Consider the following 15,665-nt stretch of genomic DNA (forward strand, 5'->3'; position numbering starts at 1 on the left):
ATCGAAATGGTTATCTAAGTCCCAACCATGCCATGTTAGCCATGTTCGTCCTTTTGCCGAAAGCACGCAAACTTTCGGAGGAATAAATGGACCAAATTGGTCCAAGTTTTAATATAGATGCCAAAAAAAACCGATCTTGGATTTTGACTTCTTGAGCCTCTAGACGGCGCAATTCTATCCGATTTGGAGTCAATAAAAAAGTTTTATTGTTATTTTTGCATTAAAACAGCTGTCATGAGATAATAGTTTAACGATAGAAAGAATAGTATAATTATAATTATAAACGATTTCAATTTTATATAGTATGAAATTGTAGTTAATTTTTATTAAACTTACATATATACAAAAGCATGCTGTAGCAAAAAGGTATTATCCACTACCGAACTTGGAGTTTTTACCGCCCTATTTCTAAAGTCTTGTGAGAAGTTAAGGTATTTTCTAACTTGTGTGTAGTACAACATTTGCATTCCAATTATTAAGTCAGATTATAATAATTTATAATATTTGAAGACATCACATTTTTTCAAACTCATTTCCCTGCTTGATTAAAACCCCAAAATTTTCTAGTAAAGTCTTTAGCTCATCCTTCTCTTTATAGGGGTTACTTTATGATTGCTTTTTTTTTTAAAGATTTTGCCATCCAATATTTTGAGAAATTTGGAAAATTTTCGAATTTTATATACCGGGTGTTTTTCGAAGAGTGATAAACTTTATATTATTTACATCTACAATTGCGCTTTGCAATCATTAAAGAGGATGTGGTATGGACGTTTTTCCAAGTTCGCTTTCATGCAGTGGATTCTTCACAACACTTTTCATTGAGTAATTTTTCACATCTGAAAGTGAAACCAAAGTAAAATAACACTCATTTTATTATGTTATCCCACGCGTTAATGAACATATTGATATGATATTTTAACAAAATGTTGTGTGGAGAATAAAAAAGTGAGTAACAGTTTGTGCTATCAGAAATTATATCACTCTTTAAGAACCACTTGATATCAAGGGTAAAGTAATAAGTAATGCGTGGTTTATACAATATTAAAAACTCCACCCAATTAAGATAGAGCCAATTTTGAAGATTCTGCTCATGGTCAAAACTCATGTGGTTGGATAGCGGACCATAAAAATAGTAATTTTTGGCGCTTGGTCTGATGAGTATGTGGAATTGTTACATCGTTTGTGGCTCTACAATTGGAATTTTCTGCTCCAGAGACTCGTTTACCTATGGAACTGGGTTATGTAAAAGTCCTTCTCAATCATATCATAATGCACTTGGCCTGATCAGTCTCACCATACGCAGATCATTGTTATACTCTACACCGCTACTGTGGAAGAGCCTTTTAGGAAATGTCAATAGTAGATATATGCTGACTTTGTCACCAGAACTACTTACAAATTGTACCCAAGCCCATGCTTTTTGCTATAGACATTTTTATATTCAGAAGTCAATAGTGACATTGTCAATAGTAAGTCGTTAGGGAATATGTAGAGACATTACGGGATATATGATCTATTGTTGATAGTATATCAGTAGGGACATTATATACATATTTTTTTATAATTTAGTCCGTAAACTTTTCACTCAATTTCAATACTAGCTGAATAAGGCATTAAAATTAGCTTAAATCTATATTGATTTGTTTAAAATATTTTTTAGTATATTTTTTTCCGAAAAGACTTATGAATCAGCAAAACTATTTTCAATAAAACAATTGAAAAAATAGTTTGTCACCTGTCAATAAAAACAATGTAGGCAAGATTATAGACAATTTGGTGACAATGTCTAATATATAGTTGACAAAAGTGCTGATATGGGGACTTCCTACTTTGTGCATTTGTTTGCAGCGCTAAGAAGGAGAAGGTGCAGAACGCATTTGTTGTCCGATTCCATCAAATTTTACTCTTTTCCAAAGAAAGACCTTAAATATCTCCATATTACAAAGTTCGCATTTGCAATATATCTGCTAGCAGTAATGGATTCAATTCTTGTAATCAATGTGCAGGTCGCATTTGTTGTCCGATTACCATCAATTTTGCATAGTCCATTTTGTTAGGACAAACATTTTTATGAGATGTTTAAGTCTCAATACGTGCGCAAAATTTCATCAAAATCTGCTCGTATTTAGTTATTGCTTCCATATACGTATATCTTTCGTCAGATATGGCCTTTTAAGACTGCATAAATCACAATTTTGGCCCAATCTTTACAACATTTCGCAAGAGGTACTTTATTTGACGTCCCACTACGTGTGCAAAATTGAATCAGATTTAGGTTTGCTCCTATATAAAACTTTCAGCCGATATGTCCTTTTAGGCTGTAGTGGGCACAATTTCGGTCCGATGTTTACAAAATTTAACAAGAAGTGTTTTATTTGACTTCCCAATAGGTGTGCAAAAGTTCCACATACCTACGTAGTAGGTATGTAGACTCGGTGGTGTAGGGTATAATATAGTCGGCCCCGTCCGACTTTTACACCTTTGTTTACCTTACTGTTTGTTTTTTATTAGGTTCAAGTCATGCATCATACTTAATTTTGGGTGTTTCGGAAGGTCACACACTAGTTTTACTATTTTATAATAAAGTAGAGTCACCACTTCTTCTCTCCAAAGACAATCTTTGCTTGTAGCGGGGACGATCAATATGGTGGTCATGTTGTTGTTGTTGTTGTAAACACATTTTCATATGCAGGTGGCGATCCTCGTCAAGCTTCTGTAGGTGAGCAAGCTCGTTCCGGTCCAAAGGACCGATCGCCGCGGGAACAGGGTGGCCATTTGTTTTTTAAAGGCACCAATAACTCGCCTTGTCATATCGAACATCGTAGGCACTCAGTATGTGTGCAAGAGCTGGGGCCACCCGACCTCTCACTTAGACTCTCCATGCGATACCGCTGATTGTCCGCGACTGCAGTTACGGATGGAGCATTCCACTATCCCCAGCCTGTGGACGCGACCGGTAGCTCGCAGCTAAGCTTCTCGTAACAGCAATGAACACCACACAGATCGGACCCAAATGTTCCAGCTTGTGTGGTGCTCACAAGCATCCCGTGCTGGGCTATGGTGGTCATATCGAGCCTAAGTGGGTGGATCCCGCAATCAACATAACTTCTAAACCTTTTTGGTAATTTGAATAAAAATAGTGGTCGTATTGATTGGTCAAACTTCATGTCAGCTACTCTATATTCCTGATTCTTAAACTGAAGTTATGTACATATTGTTATCCATAGTTTAAGCATGACTATGGACTTTACATAACCCACCATTTGTATATTTCACCCTTTGAGCTTCTATAGCGCTGTTTTATCGAATTTCGACGAAATTTAGAATATATCTGCCCATTAAACTTCTACACCCGCTCCTAATATGGTTCAAATCTAACCATAAACAGATAGATCTGATATATAGTTTAAACTAGAATTACTTATTACTCAAGCCTTATATGTAAGAACATTAGAATTAAAAATTTACCACATAGGGATGGCAAAAAACTTGTCGTATAACCTCTTTGACCCTCAAAATTAACACAAGAAAAGATTTCCTCCCATAGATTCCTAACATTTTGATTTTTAATTTGATTACTTTTGTTTTTTTTTTTAATTTTTACAAAAATAATGGAAAACAATCGGAAAGTTAAACATAATCAACAACCCCAAACGATTATCTCTATAAACTATTATTCTCTAATACTAATGTTTGCGATACCTACTTGTTTTGACTTTGACTTATCTTCATTCTCTTTTTATAACATTTTCCTGCAACAACTCTTCTATTTGATGTTGTTCTACAAAAACCAAAACCAAACACTATTTCTCAACACCACCCAAACCAAAACAAACTCCTCATGTCTCGTTAATGAATTTTATATAATAAAAACAAAAATGTTACTTAATATGAATTGTAACTGTTTGTGAAATCCTTGACCTTTTGACTAACAACCAATTACCAATTGTGAATTTTACTTGCTCACTATGCTATACTGCTCTGCTACTTACCCGTCGTGCTATAAACACATAACCAAAAAACTTATCCGAATGCTCCTATGCGCCACCTTTGCCATAAACCTGCACCGATCTAACGACTGACGACATCATCATGGCTATTACTAACCAAACAATTTGTCTGTCTGCCATTGACTTAACGAGAAGGCAACGAAATCATCTATAGAGTGGAACTACCCGATGCGGAACAGATTACCATGATCTACCTGGAGAATAAAGATGCTGACTATAGTAAGTCGAGCGACTAAAAATCAAATGAAACCAACACAAGAAACAAACAAGACAAGCAAATGTTTAAACCAAAAACTTTTAAACTCTTAAATATCGAATTAAATAAATAATAATAACCACAATAACAACTAACAAAGAAATCAAAGACAAAATTTCAGACGTTGTTCTATTCGATCCTTTACACAATCTTTTGTTAGTAGAAAAAAGGGCAACCCTAATATATATTTTTTGATTTTATAATTTGAGAGTTTATCCAGCACCTGGATATTCATATCATATATGTATTGTTCTTATGCCATTCTATTGCGAGCTTTAAACGCCATAATGTAAGTGATAAAATCGATAAATTTTCTGTTCTTTAATAAAATCGATAGCATGTGGCCATATCTAACATTTCCTCAAGTTGTAATTGGTAGGCATTTTTCGTTGTAACAAACCACCTCCGACTGCAATTTCAGCTTTTGTTACTTTAACATTTTTGTGGCGTTTGGGGCTCGCCATGTTCAATATGCAAATTTACTGGTATTTTCCTTCACCTGTCCATTGTTCTTTGTCTTTCCTCCACACAAACAAACGTTAATTTTAAATTATTGACTGAATTTGTGTTTAAAATTGTTTTCTTTTGAGTTTTAAATTTTTGTCTAATTTATTAAGAAAAGACATATTCCGCCTGTAGTATGTTATTTAGCTACTTCCTCTCCAACTTTAATAGGGAGTTTTTGAATATAGTTTTTTCTTCTTTAATTTGATATTTTTTGATTCCTTTCTACGTTTTAGTTGTATATTTTGTTATTCTGTAGAGCATTGAAAAAAATTGAGCAAACATATAAAATTAATTAAACTTTAATATTTAAGAAAGAACATTTTTAAAAAATGTCCATGCGTCTAAATATCACAAATGTTGCTCCATACTTCAAATAGCTTTCATCTTCTAAAAGTTTCTAAAGGAGGATGACTGTAAAATGTTTACGCTTTGAGTAAGAGGAATAAAACATTTCTTTGCACAAAATATTTGATATACCTTTTCTAAAAAACGAATTATGTAGCCCTATATACATAACATACTTGCATAAGATCAAATAGAATGACGCGTTTAGCTATATATGACAACTACAAAGTACCAGGTATAGCCAACTTCTATTTTTAAAGATGGGCAAAATCCAACTTGCAAGACCAGAAATTTAATTGAAAATAAAAATGTTTTAATTTTTATTTAATTCAGATAATGCAATTTGAATCCACGCAGTGGCCAATTTAAACAAATTACAATAAACTACTTCTTATGTTTAATATCCAAAATATATAATAATAATAAGTTAAAGAGGTTAGAATGTCTGCCTATGACTCTGAACGCCTGGGTTCGAATCCTGGCGAGACCATCAGAAAAAATTTTCAGCGGTGGTTTTCCCCTCCTAATGCTAGCAACCTTTGTAAGGTACTATGCTATATAAAACTTCTCTCCAAAGAGGCGCCGCACTGCGGGTCACCATTCGGACTCGGTTAAAAAAAGTAGGCCCCTTATCATTGAGCTTAAACTTGAATCGGACTGCACTCATTGATATGTGAGAAGTTTGCCCCTGTTTCTTAGTGAAATGTTCATGGGTAAAATTTGCAAATTGCAATGACTTAAAGACTAAGATCGCAAAAAATTACCTACTCCTTTATTAAGGAGTATTAAGGAGTATTAACAAATTAATTGAATCCGGATTTTTTTTTTCAATTACGGTCGTGATTGAAGTTTTGGCATTTTTAAAAAAAGAAAAATTAATTGATTCAATCATTTTTTTAATTCAATATGAACTTTTTTCAATTACGATCGTGATTGAAATGTATATAATTAATAAAAAATAATTGATTCAACATTTTTTTAATTGAATTAAAATTTTTTTCAATTACGATCGTGATTGCAATTTTTTTAAAATTTCAATTAAAAAAGTTAATTGATCCAACAATTTTTTTAAATGCATCTTAAAAAATTCTATATATAAAATGTGATTGAAAATTTAATCTTTTTCAATTAAACAATAACGATCAAGGCCATTAACTGTTTTTTCTTTTTATACCCTCCACCATAGGATGGGGGTATACCAATTTCGTCATTCTGTTTGTAACACCTCGAAAAATGCATCTGAGACCCCATAAAGTATATATATTCTTGACCATCATGTCATTTTAAGTCGATCTAGCCATGTCCGTCTGTCCGTCCGTCTGTCTGTCGTAAGCACGCTAACTTTCGAAGGAGTAAAGCTAGGCGCTTGAAATTTTGCATAAATACTTTTTATTGGTGTAGGTCGGTTGGGATTGTAAATCGGCCAAAGCGGTCCATGTTTCGATATAGCTGCCATATAAACCGATCTTGGGTCTTGATTTATTGAGCCTCTAGAGGGCCCAATTCTCATCAGATTTGGCAGAAATTTTGTACAACGGCTTCTCTCATGACCTTTAACATACGTGTATAATATGGTCTGAATCGATCAAGAGCTTGGTAAAATTTGCACATAGTGTTTTGGTATCACTTCCAACAACTGTGTTAAGTATGATTCAAATCGTTTCATAATCTGGTATAGCTGTCATATAAACCGATCTTGAATCTTGACTTCATGAGCCAATAGAGGGCGCAATTCTCATCCGATTTGGCTGAAATTTTGCATGAGATGTTTTATTATGCCTTTAATAACTGTGCTAACTATGGCGCAAATCGGTACATAAGCTTATATAGCTGTCATATAACCGATTTGGGATCTTGACTTCTTGAGCCTCTAGAGGGCGCAATTCTCACTCGATTTGTCTCAAATTTAGCATGAATATTTTTGTTATGACTTCCAATAACTGTGCTAAGTATGGCGCATATCGGTACATAACCTGATATAGCTGCCATATTAACCGATCTGGGATGTTGGCTTCTTAAGCCTCTAGAGGGCCCAATTCGAATCAGATTTGGCAGAAATTTTGTACAACGGTTTCTCTCATGAACTTCAACATACGTGTCTCATACGGTTTGAATCAATCAATAGCTTGATACAGCTCCCAAATAAACCGATCTCCCGATTTTGTTTCTTGAACCCCTACAAGGCGCAATTCTTATCCGAATGTACTGAAATATTACACAATAACTTCTACAATGTTTAGCATTCAATTCATTTATGGTCCGAATCGGACTATAACTGGTTGTCATTCAACTCGTTCGCCAATTCATTGAAAACAGCTGATTTTATAGAGGGAAAACAGCTGTTTTCATTCAGTTGGCAAACGAGTAGAGTGACAAAAAGAAACAAATTTTAGTGGTCTAGGCAATATGTAAAATCGGAAATCGGAAAATTGGATCAATAAAAAAATTAATTGAAAATTTTAAAAATTTTCAATAATTTTTTTAATTAAAATTTTTTTCAATCACCTTTTTAATTTTTGTGATTGAAGAAGTTTCAATTAATAAATTAATTGTATCAATTAATTTCGTAATTAAAACTAATTTTTATTTTTTCTGTGTAGTGTGTTGTGGGTGACTATAAGCATAAAGTGATTTATAAGAAATTGCATACCATTTCTTGAGTGCAAAGAAAGCTGACTTTTCATTCGATTGAATTGAAATTTTGGAAGGGTGGTACACACATTTTACTTATTGCCCGGCGAATGCCTTGATATCCACAAAGTATTGTACCAGCTTCTCGTGCAAATAAAAGTAAAAAAAATATGTAGCTAAAAATTTGCATTAATCAGTCTGGTTTCCATACGCAATTTATGTTTTTTAACGAGCAGGAAGTTTACTTTTGCGTTTCTTTCAGTATTTGCTGAAGTTAATCCTTGAAGGTTTGTTTGGGTTCAGCTGAGTCCCTAAACGTTGACTCTTATGAACAGATTTTATCTCCTTATCTCACAAGCTTAACCACTGCAGAAACTCCTCCTGTTTCTATTGTCTGAAACCTCGTTTGGTATTGAATGACTCGAGGAGTTTGTTTTCTGATGATACACAGACAAAAATAACTCGTAGAAAAAACAAACTACCAAATTTGTATGTGAATTTTTAAATTCTCAACGAATTTTAGCATTGAATTGTTGAAGTACGTAAGTAAGCTTTGGTGTTGCTGTTGTTGTAGTAGTGTGTTGAACACTGAGGGGACAACTCTTGCCGATGAAGGACATGCCATTACCATGGTGTAATTCCAACCGGTGATTGGACTCCTTTAAAGAAATCCATATATATATACTCATCCATATATTATTGGTTGTGGGTATCTAAGCTTCGGCCCTGCTGGTTTGAGATCTTTTTCAATTGTTAATTAAAAAAATTCCACTAACAGTTTTATGTAACATCTTTTATCGTAAAAAAACGATTGGATCAATCTATTTAATGTTGTTTTAATCACATTTTAATAACACAAATTTGCAGTTTGATTTAGTTTTTTTTTTTTATTAAATTCTCAATAAAAATAACAGGTTAAAATTTCGATACTGCGGTACACAAAATTCGATTTTAGTAAATATTAATTTTTTTTTGGTATATGCGAATATATATTTTTTTTCATATATGGGCTACTGTTAGTTCAAATCAATTCATTTGATATCTTCGATATCAAAGTGTATTTTCCTTTGCATAATGTAGTTTAACATTCGTACAGAAACTTGTAAGCATTGATAAAATAAAAAAATAAATAACACAGAACAAAAACTTTACTCTGATTAAGGAGAAACAATATATATATATATATATATATATAACATACATATACCTAAAATAAATAAACAAAAACAGTAAGATAAAAAATAAAACAAAAATGACATCTTAATGATTGTTTTTTGGTTTATAATTTTGTATTTGAATCCTATAAACAAGACGTAAGTTTAATTCCCACAACTTTGAAACGAACACCACCTATGGGTTTGTAATTTTTTAATTTTTTTTAAAATTTTTCAATTATATATAACTTTATATACATATATGCTATGGTATATTATTAATATAAACGGCTTTTACTTTAAGACATTTAACTTTTTTTGGTTTTTGTGTTTGTATTGTTTTGTTAAATTTTTTTGTTAATGATTGTTTCTCCATAGTTCGTTTGTTGGTTCGTTTCTCTTACCTACCTACCTGTCCTTCTCTACATATAGTGTCTGTGTTCTTCTGTAGTTTGAAGTAATGTGATGTCTGTAGATTGTTGATTGAAATAGATTTGTTTTGACTTGTCCTAATGCATACACCATTCGTACTACTTCCATGGTTAAGATGATGATGATGTACTATTCAATGTTTCTAAAATCTAACTACCTATTCTTATATTTTAATGAACTTGTTTATTTTTTGCTGGCCTAATAAATGAAATAAACTACTACAACACACAGTTACTACACACGTAAACATTTTTGAATACCAACATTGTTATAAGTAATAACTCTCCTAGAGATATACATATACTCCCTCTCTCTCTCTCATACACTTTCACTATTTCACACTAAAACCAAAAAAAAAATCTCTTTGAATACACCAAAACATATGTTGACTGCCAAGTTCTATCCTACCGTTTGAAACCCCGTATAACCCCCTTCTTGCTCCACACAGAACCAATCCGCCCGTCCCCACTCTGATTAACTAATAGTGAATGTAACATTTTAACATTTCAAATCTCTATTCCTTTCAACTCATGCTCTTTTTATGATTTAATTGCGTTTAATATAACACACCCACACTGATTATTGAATATCGTATCGTAAACGCAGATGACATACTGCCCATACCAAACTCATCGAAAAAAAACGATCCAATGCTAAGATGAAAAAACAAGAAACATACGCTTTATTGCTTTTGGATATACAAGAGTATATAATGTTTAATTTTTGAACACCGTCTCTCTACAGTCTAATGTAACAAATTTTTCTAACTTTTATTTTCTTTTTTGTTTTTATTTTGTTTTTATCTAAAAAAATATGTTATTCAAAAAACAACAACAAAAACATACATCTCTATACATTTAGTATTTTGCAAATATCTGCTTGTATTCCCTTCAGCTCCCTTGCATAAATCATTTCTCACCTATACATTTACAGCATCCGAAGAGAATGTCCTATCGTATGAGGCCGTACAAAGATTATCGATTAATTACACGAGACCCGTCATAATCTTGGGTCCCTTAAAGGATCGCATTAATGATGATCTTATATCGGAATATCCAGATAAATTTGGATCATGTGTGCCACGTAAGTTTGAGAAAGACCTCATTTATAAAGCGCCATTATATTTTTATTTGTTTTTCAAACTCTCCTTTTACTTCTGTCCTTAGATACCACACGTCCCAAGCGTGATTATGAAGTGGATGGACGTGATTATCATTTTGTATCGTCTCGCGAGCAAATGGAACACGACATACAAAATCATTTGTTTATCGAGGCTGGCCAATACAATGACAATTTGTATGGCACATCGGTAGCGAGTGTACGTGAGGTGGCCGAAAAGGGCAAACATTGTATTCTGGATGTATCGGGCAATGCAATAAAGCGTCTACAAGTGGCTCAATTATACCCAATTGCTATATTCATAAAACCCAAGTCTGTAGATTCTATCATGTAAGTATAGCTAAAAATTGAAAATGTTCTTTTTTCAACGCGAGTTTTGGTGTGCTTCACCACATTCAAAAACGAATATTTAGACAAAAAATGTTAATTTAGTATTTTGAGGCCGATGTCCAGAAGGTCCAGACTTCTAGAAGAGCCATGTCCAGATGCACTTTTTTAATTTGTAATAATATCTAAAGGGTGATTTTTAGACTTATAGTTTTCAATGTGGCCCCAATTTTTTCAGAGAAGATCTTTTTATACTCACCGCCGAAGGATAAGGTATATTCATTTTGTCATTCCGTTTGCAACACATCGAAATATCCATTTCCGACCCTATAAAATATATATATTTGATCGGCGTAAATCTCTAAGACGATCTAGCCATGTCCGTCCGTCTGTCTGTTGAAATCACGCTACAGTCTTTAAAAATAGAGATATTGAGCTGAAACTTTGCACAGATTTTTTTGTCCATAAGCAGGTTAAGTTCCAAGATGGGCTATATCGGACTATATCCGCCGATTTAGGGTCTTAGGCCGACAAAAACCACATTTGTTAACCGAGTTTGCTGAAATTTGGGACAGTGAATTGTGTTAAGCCACTCGACATCCTTCTTCTATTTGGCCCAGATCGGTACTTGTTATGCGTTTTATTGTTCTGCAAAACCATCTAAACAACATACTTTACTTTCAAAACCATGCCACTTCTTACTTAACAGATATAATTTTGGAGGCAAATACTTCCTGGTTCAAGTTAACCCAAAATTTCACTACTCTCAATGAACTTTCATTGAAGTTCTACTGTGTTTCGGCCCGCCTGGGGAAGCTTTGGAAAGCTTCCCCATATACTTCTCCCAAATTTGGGTTTATGATTCGTATTCTACTCGCAAAATATCGTCCATTTAAGTACAATTTTTTCCAATCGGCTTACTTGTCGGTTTAGGAGTCCATTTTAAAAGGGCGGACACTTTTTTAAGCGAAAATTTTCTAAAAATCTAATAAAACACTCAAATTTCCATCATATATTAAATATTTTTATTTGAATCGATAAATTGGTTAATTTACTTTTTACAAAAGAACTTCATATAAACTCTACAATATGAACAAGCAAACCGCAACACTGTTATATATAAGAAGATTCAATTATATTTCTTCGGAAATATGTATGCCTTTCAGTGACTAAAAGAGTAAAAAACGTTTCATCTTACTCGCCATATAACTAAATTTAGATTAGTTTTTAATGCCGTGTGCATTAATAAATGATTAAAGATGACAATTGTACCTAATAATAATAATCTATGGTTAAGCACGATCAAAGAACATGTAATTACAGCACCCAAAGCATTATTCATCTCTATGTCACAACGAAGTATATAATTGCATGGCAATTAAAGTCAGATAGTGATACATAATTATATATCAATCCGGCCATTGAACTTTTAAAGCACATATAATTTTGATTAAATTTTACCGAATTTTGGATTAATGATTTGTATTGGAGCTTGTGAATGAAATGCGGGTAAAATCGATCAAAACCTATGATGCAAATTGCAAATTTTGCCCATGAACATTCCACTAAGGAATAGGGACAAACTGCTCACATATCAATGAGTACAGTCCGATTCAAGTTTAAGCTCAATGATAAGGGGCCTCCTTTTTATTGCCGAGTCCGAACGGCGTGTCGCAGTGCGACACCTCTTTAGAGAGAAGTTTTACATGGCATTGTACCTCACAAATGTTGCCAGCATTAGGAGAGGAAAACTACCGCTAAAAATTTTTTTCTGATGGTCTCGCCAGGATTCGAACCCAGGCTTTCAGCGTCATAAGCGGATGGTCGGTATATTAATATGGCTTAGCAATTCCAGAAATCGTTTAGCAGAGAATTAATTACCACATGTCGATTGGTACAATAAGAAGGTAAAGTCATAAGCCCAGCTGATCAAATTTTCCAATTTCAGAGTTGTATCCAAATCGCACAAGAACGTCAAATGCTTTGTTGGATTTTAAAGGTTTTTTACATTTAGTTTCTTTGTTCACATTTTTATCATTTGAATTTATAATTTACACGTTTATAATTATAACTCTTTTGATCTTGTGACTGCTACACATGATATTGCAAATAAAAACTACAATAGAATGTCAATTTGATAGTGTACAGACTTTTTACAGCCTAGTGGGAATTTGCGCCACAGGGTTGTATTGTTGATTTCTTTGGTTTTATGACTATACCTTCTAATTGTACCAAGATAATACGCAAGGCGGATTTAAAAAGGTGGTCTCACGCGAACAGCTGTTCACAACTGGAAGTCAGAGCAAGCATGCTAAACGCTAACTCCGACTCCGCAACCCTGAGACTGACAGCCCTTCCTATGGGTCAAAGAAGCTCTTTGCATCTTCTAACCAGTCTCGACTTCACATAGTTCGTCGCTAGAACCTTTAGTGACGACTGACTGTCCATATATATCATGATATTCTGTTCCATCCACTCCCGCTGGAAGGAGAAAGTATGGCGAATTCAGAAAATCGACCCTGGAAGGAGTGAGCTGCCGATCTCTCGGGAGGCTAAATACCTGGGCATAATTTTTTACTATAACTGGAGAATAAACGTTGAGGAGAGAATTAAACGGAGGCTGAGTGCGCTCTAACCATGGCACAACTCAATAGCCAGGATTTGGGAACTTGTACCAGGGGTGGTCCAATGGACGCACACTTCTTTGGTTGGGCCTTTGCCTTTGCACTTTTATGTAGAGGTCGTGACGTTGAGATCTGCCTTCTAACTGGGGGAGTCATGGACATGACGTTCTTCCGACTTCGCACATTCGTTTGTTCTGCGAAAGGGCCTGGAGTGGAACAATTACGTGGCATGGGAATTTGTCTTCCCGGAGAAGGAACTTTGGGCTGGGAGTGTCCCGAGCTTCTCCGGTCGCTCCATTTGCATGGATGGGTCCAAGTTGAATGGGGGCACTGGAGCAGAGATTTTTGTTGAATTCGTTAAGTTTATGGAGTCACATTGAATTTTGGACGGATGCAGTGTCTTTTTTTCTCTCTACACAAAAGAATAAAACAAATTTATAAGCAGCTGCTTGTTATTGTTCGCTGGAATTAATATACATTAACATTTAAAATCTACGAAATTTGACTTGTTGCTGGCAACATGTTGAAATCATTTCGTAAAAAGAACTTAGTACAACTTATTTGAATAAATTTCGTACTCATTTCGCAAAAGTTTTTTTATAGGGCCTTTTGACAGTTGTTCGAACGAAAACTCGAAGTCAGTACTGGGCTTTAGCGTAAAACTGCTTTTATTTATTTCACATAGCTTATAGGTTTTTTCTATGTGGAGTTTGACAGATTTCCGCATGGAAAGAGGAACTGAATACCAATCCTTAGGCATTTTTATGTGCTTACGCGTTGGTCGATAAAGTAAAAATCAATATATAAAAAAATGATGAAATGGCTTTGACAGGTGTGTATTGGTTGACAGTTACACACTGCAGTGATCAGGAAAACTTTTTTATATGCCTAGTCCTAGTTCGTATAATATGTATCAAATCCCATATGCCCACTTATTTAGACTAAGTAATAAAGAATTTGGTAAATTTTAGAAATCTTTTAAAGAATAACAGTTACATAACTTTTACAAATATTTATTTTTTTCTATATCGCATTGCTATATAAACAGGGAAATGAATCGTCGGATGACTGAAGAACAAGCCAAGAAAACTTATGAACGAGCTGTAAAAATGGAACAAGAGTTTGGAGAATATTTCACAGGTAAATATATAAACATATATGCTTGTACATATTGGCTATACAAGTTAATGATGTCGATTTGCAAAACATATAGCGTAACTATCACTATCACATGCGGTTTATCTCAATAATAACAAATATGTTGGTTTGGAGGGTAAACATCTGTTATAATTAATCAGTATTCGATAGACTTCTTTCATTCTTCTTTCATTTGAGAAAAAGGAGTGCTTTCTGCATCCTGTAATCCCAAGGGCAAAAAGTTATATACAACTAAAGCTGGCCAAACTGCCAAATCAAAGAGTTCATTCATTCAAAAATTGTCTATTGATAAATTGATTGCTAAGTTTGCGGCATTCTGTTGGAGGACATAACACAAACAAAAGTCATACAACGACACACTGAAAAAGCAGCTACATATGAACAGAGTTGTCTGTGACTCGGTTAACGAGTACATATATAATTATATTTGCAATTAATTAAAGCGACATTATATATATATAATTGTTTTTCCTTTGTTATCTTCCTTTTCTATTGTCCACTATTCGTTGTTTCATCAACATCTTAAGAGTGAATTGTCATTTTATCATTTATATATTTCTTCTCGTTTTAACTCTCATTGAATAATGTAATTAAATTGAACAACTCGAGTTTCTTTATTCAAAATATAACAATTTTGCGACGAGTTGAAAGTTTATCAAAACCACAACATTTTAAATCATTCGAAATAATTATCTGATCAAAATTAAGTATAAAACCTAATTTCTGCGAGAAGGATTCAACCTTCTACTTAAGGTTGGCGCAATATTCGGTGTTTCTGTGAACATTTTTCATTTGAACTTAGTTCTCGAACCTTCGTTTGTACTGTCAAAATGACTCCTTAGATATCTCCAAAGGTTCAAAGTTCGGCACTAAACCATTGTTCGTAACAGCATTGTTCATTGAATTGGATGGGTTTGAATTTGAATGAGATCCAGTAATTTTATTTAAGATTTGTTTATATACACCCATGAATTCTTTGAATTGTATCACATCCATCTCGTGTAATGTGATACGTGTAATGTTATGTTGAATCCTTCTCGCAGAAATTAGGTTTTATACTTAATTTTGATCAGATAATTATTTCGAATGATTTAAAATGTTG

General features: G+C 33.7%; 1 protein-coding gene across 15 annotated transcripts in view; it reads left to right on the plus strand.

Annotated features, from left to right (window-relative positions):
- The window catches only part of LOC106088495 (disks large 1 tumor suppressor protein), a 94,064-nt gene that overhangs the window by 75,242 nt on the left and 3,157 nt on the right, over positions 1 to 15,665 (plus strand). For 8 of the 15 annotated variants that reach the window (XM_013254027.2, XM_013254028.2, XM_013254029.2 and 5 more), the window contains 3 exons: positions 10,269 to 10,418; positions 10,502 to 10,784; positions 14,454 to 14,545. In XM_013254027.2, coding sequence (XP_013109481.2) covers positions 10,269 to 10,418; positions 10,502 to 10,784; positions 14,454 to 14,545 — 525 coding nt within the window. Of the gene's footprint in view, positions 1 to 4,145; positions 4,230 to 10,268; positions 10,419 to 10,501; positions 10,785 to 14,453; positions 14,546 to 15,665 lie in introns of all 15 variants that reach the window. The other 7 variants (XM_013254044.2, XM_013254024.2, XM_013254026.2 and 4 more) reach the window with 1 other exon arrangement.

Source organism: Stomoxys calcitrans, chromosome 4 (assembly GCF_963082655.1).
Source record: "Stomoxys calcitrans chromosome 4, idStoCalc2.1, whole genome shotgun sequence".
Lineage (NCBI taxonomy): Eukaryota > Metazoa > Arthropoda > Insecta > Diptera > Muscidae > Stomoxys > Stomoxys calcitrans.